General features: G+C 38.7%; 1 protein-coding gene across 2 annotated transcripts in view; it reads right to left on the reverse strand.

Annotated features, from left to right (window-relative positions):
• The window catches only part of TUT7 (terminal uridylyl transferase 7), a 66,537-nt gene extending 47,837 nt beyond the window's left edge, over window positions 1–18,700 (reverse strand). For both annotated transcript variants that reach the window (XM_064579258.1, XM_064579257.1), the window contains exons 1-10: window positions 18,562–18,700; window positions 16,845–17,395; window positions 11,619–11,800; window positions 11,197–11,313; window positions 10,517–10,694; window positions 8,841–8,929; window positions 7,065–7,116; window positions 6,269–6,338; window positions 5,355–5,481; window positions 3,535–3,654 (exon numbers count right to left, since the gene is read on the reverse strand). In XM_064579258.1, coding sequence (XP_064435328.1) covers window positions 3,535–3,654; window positions 5,355–5,481; window positions 6,269–6,338; window positions 7,065–7,116; window positions 8,841–8,929; window positions 10,517–10,694; window positions 11,197–11,313; window positions 11,619–11,800; window positions 16,845–17,364 — 1,455 coding nt within the window. In that variant the 5' untranslated portion in view covers window positions 17,365–17,395; window positions 18,562–18,700. The remainder of the gene's footprint in view (window positions 1–3,534; window positions 3,655–5,354; window positions 5,482–6,268; window positions 6,339–7,064; window positions 7,117–8,840; window positions 8,930–10,516; window positions 10,695–11,196; window positions 11,314–11,618; window positions 11,801–16,844; window positions 17,396–18,561) is intronic.
• Window positions 18,701–19,155: the final 455 nt, after the last annotated feature.

Below are 19,155 nucleotides of genomic sequence, written 5' to 3' on the forward strand. Positions count from 1 at the left end.
TTGTAACCCCGTTTTATGCAGGAGCCCTAACAATGTGGTAAGGTCTGGGGGAGGGGAAGCATTCTGTAGTCCTCTATGATCAGGTGTCAGTCTTTTAGTGAGCCTGTGGTCCTGGACTGTGACTTTGACAAAGTGCTTTTCAATCCTCCCCACCTAAGACAGGAAGGCTCAGGAAAGGGGATGGAGTTGGGTATTTTTCTTTTCCCCAGGTCGGTTAGGCCCAGGTAAAAAAAAGTTTCCCTTGAAGGCAGGTTTTTGTTTAGGAGAACAGCATGCTCTGGGCATACTTCAAAATGGTGACTTTTTTCCTCACCCTGCCAAAAGCACAGGGGGATTTTTTCTTGGATCTTCACCCTGAGAACCTGGTGGGGGTTCCTGGGGTAGAACCTGTGAAATCATTGGGAGGTTCCCTAAGGCTGGGGCCCCTGCTATTTTTCACTCTCAGGCTTGCCCAGACTGAGCTTCCAGAACCACAGTCTAAGCCCTCCTACCCTGGTATTGGCTCTGTTCCTGGGCTTCTGCTCTAACAAGTCATAATTTGCTGTATTTGCCTGTCTCTCCAATTCTGGGGGCAGTGGCTTTCCCTGTGACCTCAACTCTCTGATGGCTCTAAGAAGAGTTGTTGATTTTCAGTTTGTTCATTTTTTTTTTTTTTCTCTTTTTGTGAAGACAGAATGATGACTTCCAAGCTCCTTATAGGACAGACTGGACTGGTTCGGGAGTTAGTCAGAGACATGCTGAGTTTACACACAGAATTAAGGGTTCCACTTCTCAGTATCTTTCCCCCGGGTTTTCCCCCTTTATCTGGTGGCCCTAGTTCCTCTGGCCAGAGAGAGGACTGGTTTTGCTATCAGAGGTACGTGCCTTTAGGGTAAAGCCACAGAAGAACAGAAACTCGCTATGTGTCGGACACTTGCTCCAAAGTTTGACTTCTCTCCAAAGTCTGCTTGTGCTTGTTCAGTCTCCAGAGCCTTCACGTTGTTGTTTTCTTGTGTTTTGTTGAGAATTTATAGCTGTTATTTATACAAGGATCACTTGGTTAGGAGGTTGTGCCTCCACATCATAAGTAGAACTTGACTTTCCATTGAGGGGGAAAAGAACTACAGTTGTTCTCCTGCCTTGGTTCAGGAGCTTTACATTCATGATCTCATTTCAGAATTTTTCAGAGGAGGACTCTGAGGCTCAGAGAAAATAAATAACTTGCCGAAGGTCATAAGGATATGTGTAAGTGACGAAATCTGGAGGAATTGTAGGGCTAGCAAACTTTAGACTACTCTTCTTTCGACTATATTAGCTGGCATCCTTCATGGGTAAATAACTGCTAAAAGCTAAATCTATATAATCTAAAATAAGACAGATGCCAAAGAATAATACTAGGAGACTAGTAAAATATTGTTGTAGGGATGAAAGATGCTGAGAGGACAGGGTTAAACCAATTCATCAGTCACAACTTGTTATGATTAACTTTTAGTCAAATCAAAGTCTAATAACAATACATGGGAGTAAAAGGTCAGCGAGGACAGCCTCCAACATGGAAGAGGTTGGCATAGATTGGCTTAAGAATCTCTGAAGAGAGATGAGGGCACAGAGGCATGATATCCTAAACTTCTTGACCAGGAATTTCATCTTATTCATCTGTGTATTCCCTTCAGAGCCAGGTAAAATGACAAACATACACAGTGCTTTAAAGATTTTGAAGGAATTAACAGTTTAGATACTTTTATAAACATCATTTTGAAATCTTCAATGCATTTTGTACAGAAATAATGATGTAAAATTTCTGGTACCAATAAGTGAATTTAATTAAATAGTGAATTTAATTTCTTTTCCCACACTTGCTTTATATTTCTATGACTCTAGCAGAAGTTTCTAGCATTTACTGGTAAGACTTTAGCATTGATGCCTGATGAGTTTAAAATACTGAAAACTGTAGATCATTTTGGTTCAGGCAGTAGAGGGTGCCTTATTTGATGACAGAATTCAATCCATTTTTGTCCACCACATACCTGTTTCTGTCATTAAATCTTAAATGAACAAATGGTGTAATCAAAAGCAAATTCAATGTCACTTTAGAGAATGGCCAGTACCACTGCCTAGAATATACTGGCCATAGAATAGGGTATTCATAAGCAAATCCTGAGGAGAACCACATCACCAGAATAGAAACATCCTTTTTCCTGCATCCTCACATCAGTGACAGCTGACTACTCAGAGGTGACCAGGACACCAGAAAATGTAGATCTCACTAAGACAATAGTGAGTATGGGAACACATACAAAGGCCCTCTTGGGCACAGGAATCTAAATGGTTTGGTCCCATCCTAAACTCCTGTCTCTACTGGATTAAAGTGAAAGGAAAACCTTAAAGACCTTCACAGGCCCTTCTGGGTCTGATGGGAAGGGTTATTTATCAGCTAAGGGTTGACTATTCTCTCTTCTGTCCACCAGGACAGCTATCTAGCAGACACCCGCTGGGGCCTTGTATTCTTTCATTTCAGTACCACAAGCACAAAGAGAGTGCCCTTCAGGCCACTGGGACGCACAGCGGACTGTGATCCGTCTGCCAGGAGAGTTTACGAGGGGCTCATTCTGCTTTGGTCTTTGTTCCTAGGACCCCGCAGATAAAGGTCCTTGCTCAATACTCATAAGAAAAAAAATGTTCCCTATAATCATGTATTTTTGATATATACTCATAGTTAAGCTACTGCTGTAGAACAAATCCTCCTTAAATGATGAGAATCCTGTGTACGGTAAGAAGAAAGGTGGTTACAATACCATATGTGCCAAAATAAGCTTTTTACCAAGTGAGACTTTTTATACATTAAGTATACATACAAGATTTTTATCAAGAAAAACACCTAGGATTTAAAAGTGAGGTTTCCAAAAGGATGAGAAGAGTATTATTTTGACTTTGAGATAGAGACGTCTTTAATCCTACTATTTGAATAAATCAACTTTAACTTATGCAGAAAGAGTGGTCATATTACTGAATTCTAACTCATCTTAAACACCGAAATATTATTCGAGAGGTGACGACAACATTCTGCAACTTGCAGAACAACTAGCAATCTCAATACTTCTATTTTCTTTTGTTTCACAGGGAATGGGGAATGCAGAGAGCTCAAAGACTAGAAACAGAAAGTAAGTTACAGCAACCAAATGCTTCATACAGTCTGTCTGGAGGTGACTTGTAGATTTAAATATCTAATTATACCCAGAGGAAGTATGTACCAAAGGATAAATTTAATTCAGGTTCACATTGTCTTGTTTAAAACCCTCAGGATCCTATGTGTTTCGCAAATTAAGAGCTTTTTCAGTTTAGAAAAGTAATCCTATCCCCAGCAGAGTACACACCAGCATCTTGTAGGCAAATACACTAATATTTCAGCAGTGAGAGGCATGAATATTCATACTAGTAGGATAAATAAATTCATGTCCATTCTGGCTAAGTTTTTAGATTTTGAAATTATGCATAAGCAATTGTGGCCCTGGAATAAAATTAGTATCAGATATATAAGCAAAAAAAGTTTTATACCCATGATCCTAGATAAACAGGCAGAAGAGGTTCTTTCCTTTGTTGAAGAAAGAAAATAGCCATCAGGGCAAACACATAAGGCGGCAAACCTCCTTCTTCAGGGCGATCTATACTGCAAAGCTACAAATGAGAGAAAAAAAGGATAAGCATTCTTTTGTACCAACCTATCATTTACATATTTTGTTCTAAAACCTTTTATAAAATACCACAGTGACAAAAAATAAAACTTCCATAAACTTTTGGAGCAATGACATATTGTGATGGTGTGTGGCAACTTCAATTTCAAATTTTTAATCTAATATTTGTTATTTCTTTTTTTGACATCCATAGCAAATCCACTCAACTTGGTTAAAATGCTTGTTAGTGAAATCAAAATGATGGTTCAATCCCAAGTGCAAGCCAACTGGCTCTGCTCAGTTCAATGGTCTGAACCTACATCTGAACCTACTGCCTTGAAAATTCATGCTTTGCCCAGAAAGGTGATTGGGGAAAGAATGTAGGCAAACTCATTAGCACCAACAGGAATAACAATTTTTTTTTTTAAAGATTTTATTTATTTGACAGAGAGAGAGATAGCAAAAGCAGGAACACAGCAGGCGGAGTGGGAAAAGGAGAAGCAGGCTTCCCGCGGAGCAGGGAGCCCGATGCGGGGCTCGATCCCAGGACCCTGGGATCATGACCTGAGCCAAAGGCAGACACTTAACGACTGAGCCACCCAGATGCCCAACAGGAATAACAATTTAAAAAGCATAGCCTACTTAGTGATGAAGTGGGAAGCAGCTTTCAGAGGACAGTATATTGTAATTATCAATTCACCTGGTTAAGACTGATGCAATCCTCTGCTTATCCTGGACCGGAGCAATAGGAACTATATATTGTTACTGCTGTACCTTTTTTTTTTTTAAGATTTTATTTATTTATTTGTCAGAGAGAGAGAGAGGGAGAGAGTGCATGCACGCAGGCAAGGAGAGCGGCAGGCAGAGAGAGAGGCAGGGTATCTCAATGCAGGGCTCGATCCCAGAACCCTGGGATCATGACCTGAGCCGAAGGCAGACGCTTAACCTACTGAGCCACACAGGTGCCCCTGTTACTGACATAATCAGTAAAGCTCTAGCTTTTCTCTCTAAAGTACCTACACAGAATCTCAATTTTATAATCATCATGGGACCTTAAGTTTTAAGGAAATACTAAATGCTCTAATAAATATGGAGAAATGTAAGTATGAGCAGAGAGTGGCTTCCATTTTTTGGATTCTCTGGGTACATAATTAGAAATGGTATCTCTCGGGGCGCCTGAGTGGCTCAGTCGGTTAAGCGGCTGCCTTTGGCTCAGGTCATGATGCTGGGGTCCTGGAATCGAGCCCCACATCTGGCTCCCTGCTCAGTGGAGAGCCTGCTTCTCCCTCTTCCTCTGCCTACTTGTGCTCTCTATCTCTCTGTCAAATAAATAAATAAAATCTTTAAAAAAACAAAAAAAAGAAATGGTATCTCTCCAACTTTCCTGTGCCTAAGAAGTATGCTGGGAAACCAATTAGAATGTAAATTCTTTGGGCCATATCCTATATTTGACCCACAAATTTGATTTTTAATAAGCACTATAAGTCATTTTGATCTTTTCAGCGATACTGTTACAGTGAAACAGAAACACTAAATTTTCCTTTCTGCAGATATTAAAATTTCTGTTCCGATACTCAGATGCCTACTCTCTTCATGTCTATAAATAATGCATCCAAACGTTTAAGATTAACCAAGCAAAAAATCAAAGCATACTGTTTATGCATACATAGAATGTGCTCACACATTTAAAGAACTCAAACCTACCTTTGCCCAGTATCTAAAGGCAATCACCAAAGGAACCAGCTTTGATTCAAGTTTTCCAAGGGCAGTTAAATGGTTTGTCGTCAAACAAGCATTTTCATTTCCTGCACTCACTTTACAAAGAAGACCACTGGGGGGGTGTGGGTAAGGGGTGGAGATGAGAAAGAAAAAGAGAAAGATAAAAAGCATTACACAGGTATCAATAACTAATTTGCACTGATAATAAATATCTTCAAAATGAAAATAAAAAACTCACAAAATCTTTATGGGTCATTTAGGTCATTGCATTAAGAAAAAGATAGGGCAGCTATTCTCTGAGCGAACTTTATTTTTCAGAACTAAAACTGTATTTTCATACATTAAAACTATTTCTGGGGGGAAATGAAAATTAGGAAAATACTGTAAAATGGTTCAAATGGGAGTAGGAATTCATCTTTGTAAAAAGTAAAGGAGTGTTTTCCCAAGAGTTGGAGGAATCTGCCTAATGAAGAATCATTACAGCCTACAAACCACCCATGTACTATGGTGATGGTAATGCTTCCAGATGGAGGGAAACACACATGGGGGAATTCACACTAATTGTTACTCAGCATTGCTAAAAATGCTGCTAAAAAGCATGGCAAAGTAAGGTGGCTACAGCAAGTAACCCTTTGATAAAGTTGTTTTTTACTGAAATGAAGTGGGTCAAAATGCTTCCTTCCTCCACTGTTTCAAATAATTTTATTCTTTTTAAAATAAAACACCTTCTGCTCCTGCATCAAATGCCAAAAGTATAGAGAGAATGCTAACAGTGAGCCTGTGAAATTAATCACATGAGGAGCTTGCTATTCTAGAAACTGGACATTAAGATGTAATAAAGTACATGTGCTCCTGGCAAGTTTCTATTCAATATACAAACAGCTTAAAGAAACAGAGACCTTTGCTTTTCTCTGCACACCACCACTGGCACTCTAGCGTGGAAGTCTGCATCCACATCAATAAAAGAGTCTGAGGAAAGAAGAAAAAATATTAAGTAGGTTAATTAAACCTCTGTTTAAAAGCAGAACTAGATGAAGTACAAGTTGTGACTTAATCGGTTCGGGCTTTTGAAAGAGGATTATGAAATAAAGCTCTGAGATGACTTGAAAAGGGAAACAGTATTATGTACAACAATCAAGTAATCACATTAATTTAAAACCCTTATTTTGCAAAACTCACATTTGATTAAAAATGACTACATTATTGAATCAGAATATTTAAGTGTTATGTGGATAAGGAAATTAGAAATGTGGATGGGATATATTCAAGAACAAAACTGCTGCAAAAGCTACTAAAATATCTGGGTTCATAATACATTATTGGCTGAAGTAAGAAGAAATGTCTGAATGTTTCATTCAACCCAAACAAGAATGATGGGAAAGACTAATTCATGGGATGAGACAGTTTAATGAGGCCTATGGAGAGCATAAAAAGTCATCAAGTCCTAAGCCAGATAATACTTTGGACAACTGATAACCTTAACCAGGAGCAAATATTTGGGGATTTATTAATCAGGGTTGGGTCACACCTATTTATCGTATTAAACCACAGAATGGTTTTGTTCGAATATTACCCACAGAAATAATTAAAAGACATATGACTTCCCATTTTCAACGTCTGACAAATAAGATATATCCAAATTATAGACAAAAGAAAAAAAATTAAGAGCAAAACGTGGAAAGAATTTGGCCTTACCGCTGTTCTTTAAGCATTCTTGAACAAGTAAGAGAACATCTGGCTGAGACATCTAGGAAACAAATCAATGAATACATCACTAATCCATAAGTACTGTTGTTTCACTGAGATAATACACGGTCATCTGAAGTTATCCAAACTCCTTTCCAAATTAGAAAGCACACTGCTACCCCAGTAAATAAATTAATCATTATGCCATGTGCACACATTAGTCAGAGACAGAGATGAATGCCAAATGAGGGAAAGCGACCTGTTACAAAGTTAACTCCTGATTAATGAATTCCTGAGGTAATCAGCCTCTCCGCAAATCTCCAAGACACAAAACTGTTCATATCACCTCTCACTCTAAGACTACTTCAACAGATTGCTTGCTGGTCTCCACTTCAGCCTTGCCTCTCTCCAATCCTTGCTCCGCATAGGAACCACAACCATTTAACATCATAAATCAGACCTAGGTGTGCCCCTCCTTAAAACTCTCAATAGCTTCCTACTGCCCTTAGGTCACAGTGAAACTCTTTACCAAGGCCCACAGATCCTGCATGTTGGGTCCTCAGTTCTAATCTTAAAGCTGCTTCTTTCTCTTGGTCCCTCCACCATGGCTATACAATCATCCATTCAGCTCCTCAACTAGGCCAAGCTCTGTAGGGATTTAGGGTGATTGCAAACACTGCTCCCCCTGCCTGAAACACTCACCCTTTGTCTTCCTGATTCCTTTTCATTGTTAAGAGCCTAGAGTCAATGTCATCGCTTCAAAGGGGACTTCACGACCGCTGGATCTACACATCCCCTGATCTTTTCTGTCACAGAACTCTGTTTCCCTGCATAGCCCTCATTATAATTAACCATATATATGTAATTACTTATCTCCTCCACTAGGTATGAGTTCCACAAGGGAGGAATCCTACCTGTTTTGTTCTCTGGGATCTAGGATGGTGCCTGGCACACAACATGGACTCAGTGAGTATTTGCTAAATTAATGACGACACCAAAATAACTGCTATGCTGGTAAATTACTAATAAAAATTTGAAGGTTAAAAGACGAGTAAAATCTGTTGGTCAGCTGACCACGTAGCTATAGCAGTCATGGATGGCAAGGAATGAGAGGCTGTATGACAGAACATCTGGGGGTGGTGCCCAAGAATCTTCTTTATTATTTTTAACTAGCAACCTAGGCAAAGGGGCATAACCATCTGCAAACTGGCCTGGGGAACCACCATCGGATGAACAGATGATCTACTAGAGTGCCTTCCAGAGTCAAAATTCTGACTCAATGACATCTTTTTCAATCACATTTAAACCAGAAATCAAGGCTAGGTGTGGTTCTTCAAAAGCATAAATATTTTAATAAAGTAGGCGTATAAAAGTGGAAACTTAGGAGCAAATGGAGCTTTCAGGTCACAAATGTTTCCATGTCCACACTGTTTAAAATCTGAAATCCTTCTATGACATTGGAAAGTTGACTTTACCAAGATAATTTAATCTTCTCAAGTTAACAGAACCTAAAAAGCCCCATCAGAGTCACATAGTTAGAAAACCAGCATTTGAAGTAAATATAAAAGATCTCTAGAGTAAAAGAAGTACAAAAGTCTGTACAGTATTAAAAGAAATGCTCTAAAATCGAAGGTTGGCAGAAGAGCATGGAACTGGAAATTTTAGGGGAAAAAGCTATCACTTATATTATCCTCAAGTATCTAAATATATTCGTATATAGCTCACATTTGAAAAAAAGAATTTCCATACCACTCTGAAAATTCTAACATTTTATTTTGTACTTACAATGGCTGGAAATTGAATGTCGATATTTACATCTGAATTTTTGAAACCCAATCTGCTACAGGATGACCCATATAATCTCAGAGAACAATCTGAAAAAAAAAATTAAGTCATAAATAAGGTGAAATTTCTCGAAAGTCATAACAAAACACTGCTATTTAAGAAATGGAACCATCAATTAAAACTACGCATGAAAGTAACATAGTATTCAAGTCTGGCATAAATAAACAAAAAGGAACGGTTGACTCTTTGGCTTTTGTCTTCATTTTATTTTATGTAACAGGGAAGGCTGTGTTGTCTGCAGTTTATGTTAACAGCTACTCTTTCATGCCAATTGTAAGACATGTTTAAAAAAAATTCTAAATTATTTTATATTTTGTGCAGAAAATACTATTTGCAAGGATTTTCACAATGTGAAAGCCAAAAACAGATGCCTGACTTTGTCTTATATTTATAAACCTGATAGTATACTAAAGAGTTAATGCAAACATTTCACCTTTTAGAAAACACACATGTGTAATTTACTATAAAGATCATGTTTCAGTAAAATAATCATAAAAATGACCGTCAGCATAAAGTTACTTTTCAGTATGATTATGAACCAAAAAAACCTTAACATAATATGCTCTCTTTAGGAAAACTTTTGCAAAATAATTTTAGTATCACTGATATAACTTAAAATACTAGGCAATAAGCAATTCACTCTTCAGAGGAAGATGTGTGTGTGTGTGTGTGTGTGTGTGTACTGCCTATATTTATTTATGGCATTTTCCCCCCAATGTTTTACTATTACTGTGCCAAAAAGTTATCTCCTTCCTATCAGGGGATTTTGTGGGTTTTTTTTTAGGTTTGTTAAGTCAAGTGATTTCTTTGAGTTTTAACAGTTTTCCGTGACAAAGTATATTAAATTTTATAATGGAAATCTATAGCAAAAATCATTGACATTACAAATGCCTTTCTGGGAACTTGTCTATAACACAAAGGATGAGCTATAGATATAATGAAATGAACAGATTCTTGCTCTTTATTTTTATGAAAGTATACACAAGTATGAATGATATGCTATATGAATGCTTTTTCAGTACAACAAATAGTTCTATGGGTGATATGGTGATAACCTTTGAATAGTGATTCCAATCCTAACTGTGGGTTAGAATCACTTGCGGAGCTTTCTAAAAAAAAAGTTTTCTGTGGCTCCACAGACAGAACCTGGAAAATTAATCAACAGTACACAAAATCTATTACAAAATAGGTTCAGAGCTCATTTTAGATGTTGCAATTCTTTTTAAAAGTGGTTAAACAGAACCTTTTTCGGACACAGACAACCTGAGAATGACTTGAGTATACTTTTTATTTTAATTCAAAATGTTGCATCAATTTGAATAGGTAGGAAGGTAAACAGGTAGATACACAAGAGTCCCACAGTGCCCCCATAATCTGGAACATTTAATTTAAAGTACATGTGTAAAAGGAAATTCATAATGAAGACAGGCTTAATGACAGTGCACGTAAAAGTCTTTGTTACCTTGGGGGAAAGCCAGAAGAAACAAAAACACACAAAAAATTAAGAGCTTCAGGACATGGTAACTCAATTTCTATTAGATGAAAATTACTACAGGTTGGAAAAATGCATGAGGCACTTTTAGGTAGCTAAATAGAAAAACAAATCTAGAAAATACCTGGTAACTTGTGTTGGAACACATTTTCCATGATACGTTTAATTTCTAGTCTCTGTTCCAAGTTCTCATTGTGTAAGCCAAACTCCTGTACCACTCTGTCAATGGCAATACCAATTGCATTTATCTGGGAGGGTGTAGGCGGGGGTAACGTAGTGAGCAATTCTTCCTCTTGCTTCTCCTTTTAAGATCAATATTGAGATTAAAAATGACTCACACAGTTTTTACCTTCTACCATTCCCTGAGACAACACTGTAGAATGTTCTGTAGAATATTCTGGAATATTTTTCTTAGCTCTCCCTCTCACCTTAGCTGTGTTAGTCTTCAGTTCATCAAACACTTCTTTATGCACATAAAGTGATAAAAGAAGGCAAAAATAAGGAAAAAGTGCAGGGAAAGAACATTAAAAGCAGCAATGACAAATTATTTGCTTTATTGTTACTGGCATAAGGGCATATACTGAGATCCTATCAATGACTTCACTCATCCTATACTGTTCTTAATGAAATTCACAAGACTTCCCAGCAAAACATATCTGACCAATGTATTTTGGCTAAAATAAATTCAGTAATATATGTAGTGAAGTTATTAATATCATAGCCTTAAAGAGAGGAAAGTTGCAAAGATGACAAGTAAAAAGAACTGACAATTAAACATATTTGTTTGGGTTACATTAAACTTACCTTAATGTTTTTCTTGTGCCTCTTCTCTTTGATATGCTTATGGGCAAATGCAATGGATTCAATTAAAACATCACAAAGTTTGCAGGTGTACTTAGCTGTAGGGTAGTTTCTTGGTCGCTATAATTTGAAGAGATTTAGAGAGACATATATACTTATCTTCCAAAACACAGGCAAACAAAAGTTAGCCAGAAATGATTTCCCCATCACTTTAAAAACTGCTAATATATTATTATCACTCTTTACCACTATTCTAATAGTCATTTTTTGGAAGTGATTCTATTAAATCAAATTGAGTATCACTTTTAACTCACAGTGCTTAAATGCTAATAACTGTAGTAGGATACCTAACTCATCAAAGCACATGTTCCAATTACTAGCTTAAACAAAGACAAGGATTTTAAGTAACAAATAAAAGACATTACCCTTTTTAGCCTGTCAATGAAATCTCTTTTTAATCGCTCCTCTGCCTGCTGTAAGCCCAGGAGCTCCTTCGTTGAAAGCACAGACTCGTCAATCACGGGGCCTTCCAAGTCTCCGCCCTGCTCATTTTCCTCATTTCTAGTCCTACGTGGCTTCCGAGGTCTGGACCTCTGCTTCTTGTTTTCTTAAGTTAGGGGGAAAATATTATTGGCCATATTGAGTAATACTGCTCTGACAAAAAAGGAGACCGTACATATTTATTCATACATATTAACTAAATAATGTGATTATCTGAATGACATCTGAGCACAGCAAAAGGAAAGCTCTTCCATGGATAAAACACGTGAATACTCATTGACCACCTCATCTGGATACACCAGCCCATAGAAATCCTCTTTTAGGAACACTGGAAAAGAATTTGCTTCAACCATACAATGTGATTTTATCATTTCTTCCAAGTATACTCCTGAACATACTCAGCCATAGTAAAAATTATCCTCTGAAGGCAAGTATACTTGCCTTCTGTAATTCTGTAATTATCCTACTGTAATTCTAATACACCTAATTTATTGTAATATATAATATAAATATATTGAATATATTCTAGTATACCTGTTATTCTAATGAAAACTGTTCACTTACAAAAATGAAAGGAAATGTGGATAATCTCAACAGAAGAAAGATGGACAATATGATCTCCAAAGAACTCAGAAATCAACTACATTCTTTTGTGGAATGAAAATCCATCATTTAGCTGTAAATTTAGCTTTCATGTCATTGGGCCTTCTCCCCACACGGATACAAGAAGTCCAAGCCAAAATTTTATTTACTGAGGACAACTAGTTGCTATCTTATCTTTATTTTCATTTTAGCTTCTTTGGACAGTCTGTACACTAAGCACATTTCAAAGAAAAAAGGCCATTACTTGAAATAAAAGTTTTCTACAAGTATAGACTAATTCATTTAAACTCTGTTGTTAGTTCTACAATCTTTATAACTAATAAATGAATCTGTTCCCTTTTTTAAATTTACAACTTTTCTACCTGTGAAACTGAAGATGACTGTGGGATTGATCTATAAAAAAATCATTTTAAATAGCTTTGATAATGTCTATCAAGCTCTGAAAATAAATCTATCATTAATACATGATTAAAATAAAAGCTAATTTCCCCAATTAAAATTGTGATAAATGGTTTGAATAATGTTTAAAGGGCTGATCAAAAATTAGTCTTTCAAAATATAAACCTACTGAAAAGCTCTGCATGAGGCAATTCCTATGTCAAGTTTTCAGTGGAACTCATTTCTTGTACAGCAGTTACAATGAATCCGTTGGCTGAAAAAACTTGAGTCAGAAAAGGGAGGTATAGGATCTCTAATTTGCAAAAAGCTGTTGTCAACAGCTCTAAAGGAAAAGTAGCAAGCACTGTGCTCAAAGTACCATAAGATGAATATATAATGAAATTCTATAAATAGCTTCTATAATATAAGTGGCAATTGAAAGAAATTAATTAGGACAAATAGTTTTGTTTTGCTTTTTAAATCCATCAAAATGGACCAAACAAATAAAATACTAAAAGGGAAGTAGTCATTTGCAGAGAAAAACTAGTCTACTTTTAATACTTGCTTTTAACACTCCCCTACTCCCAATTATCACCATCTTTTAAGGACTGTGCTCTCCGTCTGCATCAACTTCTGAGATAAGCACTTCTTTTAACTTAGAGGTGTGTCTGTTCTCATTTGTGTATCTTTACGAGCTCTACTCTAAATAATTACATCTAATTTCAGTGTTCATAACAAGTTTCTTACTTTGGCAAACACTCATTAGAGATTTACACCAATATGTGCAATACCCATTAGAAAAGTCCGTATTAGTTCACAAACCAGTAATTGGTATGGAACCAAATTCCTTTTCTAACTTCTCCTCTCTCAAATCACAAAGGCTTTTCACTTAACTGTATTTGCTGTCATCTTCTGGAATGACAATTTCCCTCCAAAGAGCCCGATTAACTCCTTGCTTTTTCTTTTTAAAAATTTTATTTTTAGGTAATCTCTACACCCAACGTGGGGCTCAAACTCACAACCCCGGTATCAAGGGTTGCAGGATCCAACCGAGCCAGCCAGGTGCCCCACTCCTTACTGTTTTTATACAGAGAAGTGGATGGCTGCAGAAATTCTGTCTGATGACGATGACCACGACGATGACAGCAGCTGTCATTACTGAGTATTTTTTATGTAACAGATGCAATGCAAGCACTTTATGTGCACTGCCTCATTTAATCCCTGTAGTGATCCTGTCATAGATGTTGATATTATCCCCATCGTACAGATGGGGAAAATGTTGGCCCAAGAAAATAACTTGTTCGGGGACAAATGACTAAGTGAAAGTAATGGGACTTAAAATAAACATTAAAGCATGGATGGAATTCTGAAATTCAGCCTTTTATCTAACAATATAAGAACTGCAAAGAACTTACTGAAATCCCCCCTTGTAGCATATCCATTCACATCTAGACTAGACCATAACTGACAAGACAATTATCACCTTCTGAACTGAGTTTCACAGGACTGCATGGTAAAAACAGTCAAATAAAATCTCACTGAAGGGAATCCTGAAAGACAAAGCTGGGTATTGCTAAAAAGTTCCCACAATTATGTAGAGGAAGACTACCTGGCTCATCGCAGGTGTCTTGTAACATGAATTCTCTATATACAGTATTCCAAGTCTCCCATATTTTATTTGCATATGGCCCATTATTCCATTCACAAAGTACATGTGTATATGAGTGGATATTTTCCAGCTAAGATCACTAATGGCATTGTCCCAAATACATTAAATTGGCAATCTAGGATATCTGAGGGATGAAGTACAGGGCGGTAACGTAGAACTGAAAAATAGAAAATAAGTATTAAAAAACAAAGCAACTCTTAAGATAATTTTTACTGTCTTCTCACATCATTTAATGAGACCCTTCCTTAATAAGACAGAATTCTGATTCAAGGAAAATTTCAGTCCCTTTAATGAGATCCTTTTTAGAATCCTGAGTGCAGTGCAAAGTTTATACTTCAAACTGAATTTCTCTCTACAGCAAGTAATTTCATACCAAAGCTTAATATTTTTCTTATGAAGATGTTCAAGGTCTAGAAGCTGAACGGTCCTTCATCTAGCAATTGTGAAAGCGCACACCTATTCTCCATATAGAGAGAACATGGGGGTTTGGGGATTGTCTTCAATTAAAAGGACAGCAAAAAAATGTATGTACTTCCTGTTCAAAACCACTTAAAAGTAACTTTTTTAGTTGCTTTTCAGACCAAACAAGAATACATATACAACAAATTTTTAGTCTGTTAACAGTCCCTACTAATGTCTGTCTGGTTGCAAACTTATATTCTATAAATCTGTTTTTATAATTCTACTTGAGACCAACTTTTTCTTTTAAAAAACTATTGGTAACGGCATTAAGATGTCCATGTCCTACCTGGATACAGTAATACAGAAATACTTAAATATATACACTTTTAAAAAGAAAAACACCAACCAAAAGCCGAGAAATTATCAATATGTGTTCAGTTTCCCTCTGTCAGATTGAAGGTCCAGTGAGGCTGAGTAAATGGCCAAAGCAGCACAGCACTCAATTTCAAGTTCCACTTTCTCATCCACCACCCTGCTAAAATAAATTTAACCTCACCAGGCCACAGCTGCCTGCTGTGAAAAACTGTGATTGTACCGATGTATCATGACAGAGCACTAGATCAGACAATTCCTTCAATTTCTTTCTAGCTTAAAGATTTATGCAGCCAAGATTTTCTCTCTCCTGGGATTCCTTTATTAACACCTCACTCTATTTCTGCTATTTGATATAAGGCATATTCTCTTGCTTTTCCTACCTTCACAAATATAAAACAGCACCTTTTCTCTCATTTAATACTATCATAAGACCCCCTAGAGATAACAAATGATGTTTTCTCTGTTAAATATTCTAGATGTCCAGATCACAAGTTCTAATGCCTTACCAGTAACATGCATAGATGTAAATTGGCCACTGTGAGATATCACATAAGGGCTTCTGGATACCTAGGAGAGTGCCAATGTTGCCTAGATGTATGTAAATTTAAAAAAACTTTAAAGTGCTGACCAATTTGCCACCCATTCCATATGGTCACTAAAAAAAGGCTTATAGCCGGGCACCTGGGTGGCTCAGTCAGTTAGGAGGAAGCGGCTGCGTTTGGCTCAGGTCATGATCCCAGGGTCCTGGGATCAAGTCCTGCATAGAGCTTCTAGCTCAGCGGGGAGTCTGTTTCTGTCTCTCCCCTCCCTGTGTGCTCATGCACACTCTCTTTCTCAATCTCACTCTCTCAAATAAATACATAAAATCTTAAAAAAAAAAAAAAAGGTTACAGCCAATATATTTAAAAGCCCATTTTTCCAAGCATAATTTACATTTTCAGACTAGTTTTACTTTTTCCTTCATATTTATGAGTTTATTTCATTTCAGTTATTACTGTCCATTAGATAATTTTCCTGTTTATAGAAATCATTGCTACATGGACAAAATCTATTCACCTTTTAGAAAAACGTATAATCACTTTGAGGCAATTATTAATCAAGCACAGAGGGCACTCAGAAAAGGGTTTTGGTGCTACAGAAACTAAAACGCAAAACTTTTGTCTGTAATGTGTCCCAGCCTGTTTGCCATGGTCACTTCTAAGGAAAAAAAATAAAAATCTTGGACTATCCTCTTCCGGAGATTGATGCTCTATCCAAAAGACATATAACTCTCTGTGACAGGAAATATATACAGTCTATATTGCATACTGACATTGAATACGATTTTTTTTTTTAGCTTTATATTCTGTCATTTATATTATGGACACATTCGCTATTCAAATACAAAATTACAATACATAATTTAGAAAATACATACACACCACTCAGAAAATATGATATAGTCCCCAGGGTGATAGTCGCCCTCTTCTGTAAAAGGCATCAACAGGAAATACGTTTACTGAAGTAAAATGAGCCTCATAGCAAAGTGAACTTTTAAAGTGACCAGTACATGCAATGTGTTGAAGTTGCCCAAATACCATGATTACAATTTTTAAAGTATTCACATTAAATAAGCAGGAACTATGAAAAATCGGAACGGCACTGCTGAAAATAATAAACCTCATTTGGATGAAAAAGACATTGCGACTTTGGGGCTGTAACTTGACAAGTTGGAACACATTACCAGGGCTTCCCGCTTCCATTTCTGACATGGTTTCTAGGCTTGTCAAGTCTTTATGAAGTAGTCGTCTTACAGTTCTGCAGCCTCTTCCATCTTGCCACCTATATCCATCCTCACTTTCCTGAAAGGAGTCTTTTCTTGGTCGGTTTATAACAGGAATTCTAGGTCCAGGTTTAAATTCCCTCCAACTGTCTGAATTACCAGCAAGTTCATCAGAGAGCCATCTCTTACTCTGATCTTTGTGGTTGTCATTTATCCAAGCGGGTTGACTGTAAATTGGGTTTTTAAATGCATAGGGATTGTTGGAAACAGCATATGGTCCTTTTCTGGGGGTATTCCCATAGTTCCCTGGTGTTATTTTTTTTTTTGGAGGGCCTTTTTCCATTTTACTGCTATGGCCTTTAGCATAATCATCCATTATTAAATAATCTTGTTGGGGGTGACCCCTTCTGAAATCCTCATCATCTACAGTCCCTCGGTCTTTAGCACGTTTCACAAAATAAGGTTTTGCTGCATCTCCCATGGTCTTTGACTTCAATTTTCTTACTCTGCACCTGAAAGAAGGCATTTTGGGAAATCATCAAACTATAACAAGATATCATACCAAGCATATGAAATACCACACGTTTATTGTACAGATGCTCAAAAGCCTATACAAACTCTTCTTTTCCTAATTTCCATCACATTCAAATAATCATCGCATTACACTAGAAGTTGGGAGGCTTGAATCCTGTAACATTCTTCACGAAAATTAGTACTTACTATTTAACATGAAGATTACATCTGTGACTAAGGGAAGCTCCCTACAGTCTCGAGAACTGCAGTATTAAAAAATGTTACTCATTACCAAGTTGGTTGGCTTTACCTATAAAACAAAAGCGCTTCTCCAAAAAACCAAACCAAACCCTCATTCCCAAGCCTATGTTGTTAGAAACTCCGGAAAGAGTCTTTAAAAAAAAAAAGTTGGCAATTACTTTTAAGTGTTATACAAAGTAACCGAAACTTTCTGTGAAAGTAGCTCAAATCCACTTTTCTGTCCCTTCTCCGTCCTTCAGGGAAGGGCCTCGGCTCCCCCTCACCACCACCATTCAGAACCTCGGGCTTCGGTCGCTTGGGCAGGGGACGGGCTCGCTCCCCACCAAGGCTCCCCTCGTCAAAGGGGCTAGGTTTCTGACGAAGAGACAACTCCAGCTGACCTCCCCAGTCCTCATTCTCTAACCCCAAACAAGTTTGGTTTTGTCACGGAAAGCATTTCTCCCTCTTCGACTCCCGTTTGATCGCCCCACCCTCGATCTGCCTCAGTTTCCACCCTTCGGGGCAGGAGACAGAGAAAGAAGAGGCGTCTCCGCACTCCTGGCCACGAAGCCACCTCGGGGACCAGGAAGCAGGAAGTGACCTGCCTCCTCGATGGGGTTCCGGGGTCCCCCCGGCCAGCCAGGGGGCCGGGGCCGAGTGCCTCCACCCAAGTCCCTTCTTCTCCGGCGCCGGAAGGGTCTGACACAAAGTGAAGATGCGGACTCGAACCCGAGAGCTCAGTCCCCGCCGGCCTGGGGGCTCCCAGGTCCTCGCAACTGGGGCGAGGAGGCCGGCAGGGGATGGAGCCAACGTTTCTCTCGGGCCGGGCCCGCCCTCTACTCCGGAGACCAGGGAACCCACCGGAGACCCACCCCGGAGGCTAGTCTGGGAGGGACGCGGGGAGAAGGCGCCCCACAGCACTCACCACCTCCGCCGCGGTCCCCCGCCTCTTCCTGTCCCGGCCGGGCTCCCTCTCCGTGTTTTCCTTCGGCCCCACTTCCGGCGCTCAGCGCTGTCTCATTGTGCGCGATTCGGAGCCGGCGGTGCCCCCACCCGAGCGCTCCGCCGCGCACGCCGGAAACGCGCACCGCCCGCCGCCCCGCCCCGCCCCCGCCCCGCCCCGCCCCGCCCCGCCTGCTTCCGCCGCCGCTGTCGTGCGCGCCCTCCGGGGCTCGGGACCCAGGTCGGGCGGGGGTGCTACCGCTCGGTCCCTGCTCTCCTCGCCCGGGCGGGCCTCACAGAGGCCGCCGGTCTCTACTAGGCCTTAAAAGCACCGCGGAGGCACACCTGGAACTCGCGAACAAACACCTCGGGTTCCCTTTCTTTTCTTCTTTTGACCTTCCTAGCTGTCATGTTCCAAATGCTTTGGAAAGCGTCCAACAACTAATAAAATCAGGGAGCGTTGAGAAAGTGTGACGGTTCTGCTTTCTCTGCTTTTTAAGAGCATTAAATTTAAATCCATGAGATGCCGTGGAGCATTGGTTCTTAATAATGGACACATGCGCACTGGGTATTGCCA

Source organism: Mirounga angustirostris, unplaced genomic scaffold, assembly GCF_029215605.1.
Source record: "Mirounga angustirostris isolate CCGP_5_RB_7025 unplaced genomic scaffold, mMirAng1.0.hap1 SCAF_15, whole genome shotgun sequence".
NCBI lineage: Eukaryota > Metazoa > Chordata > Mammalia > Carnivora > Phocidae > Mirounga > Mirounga angustirostris.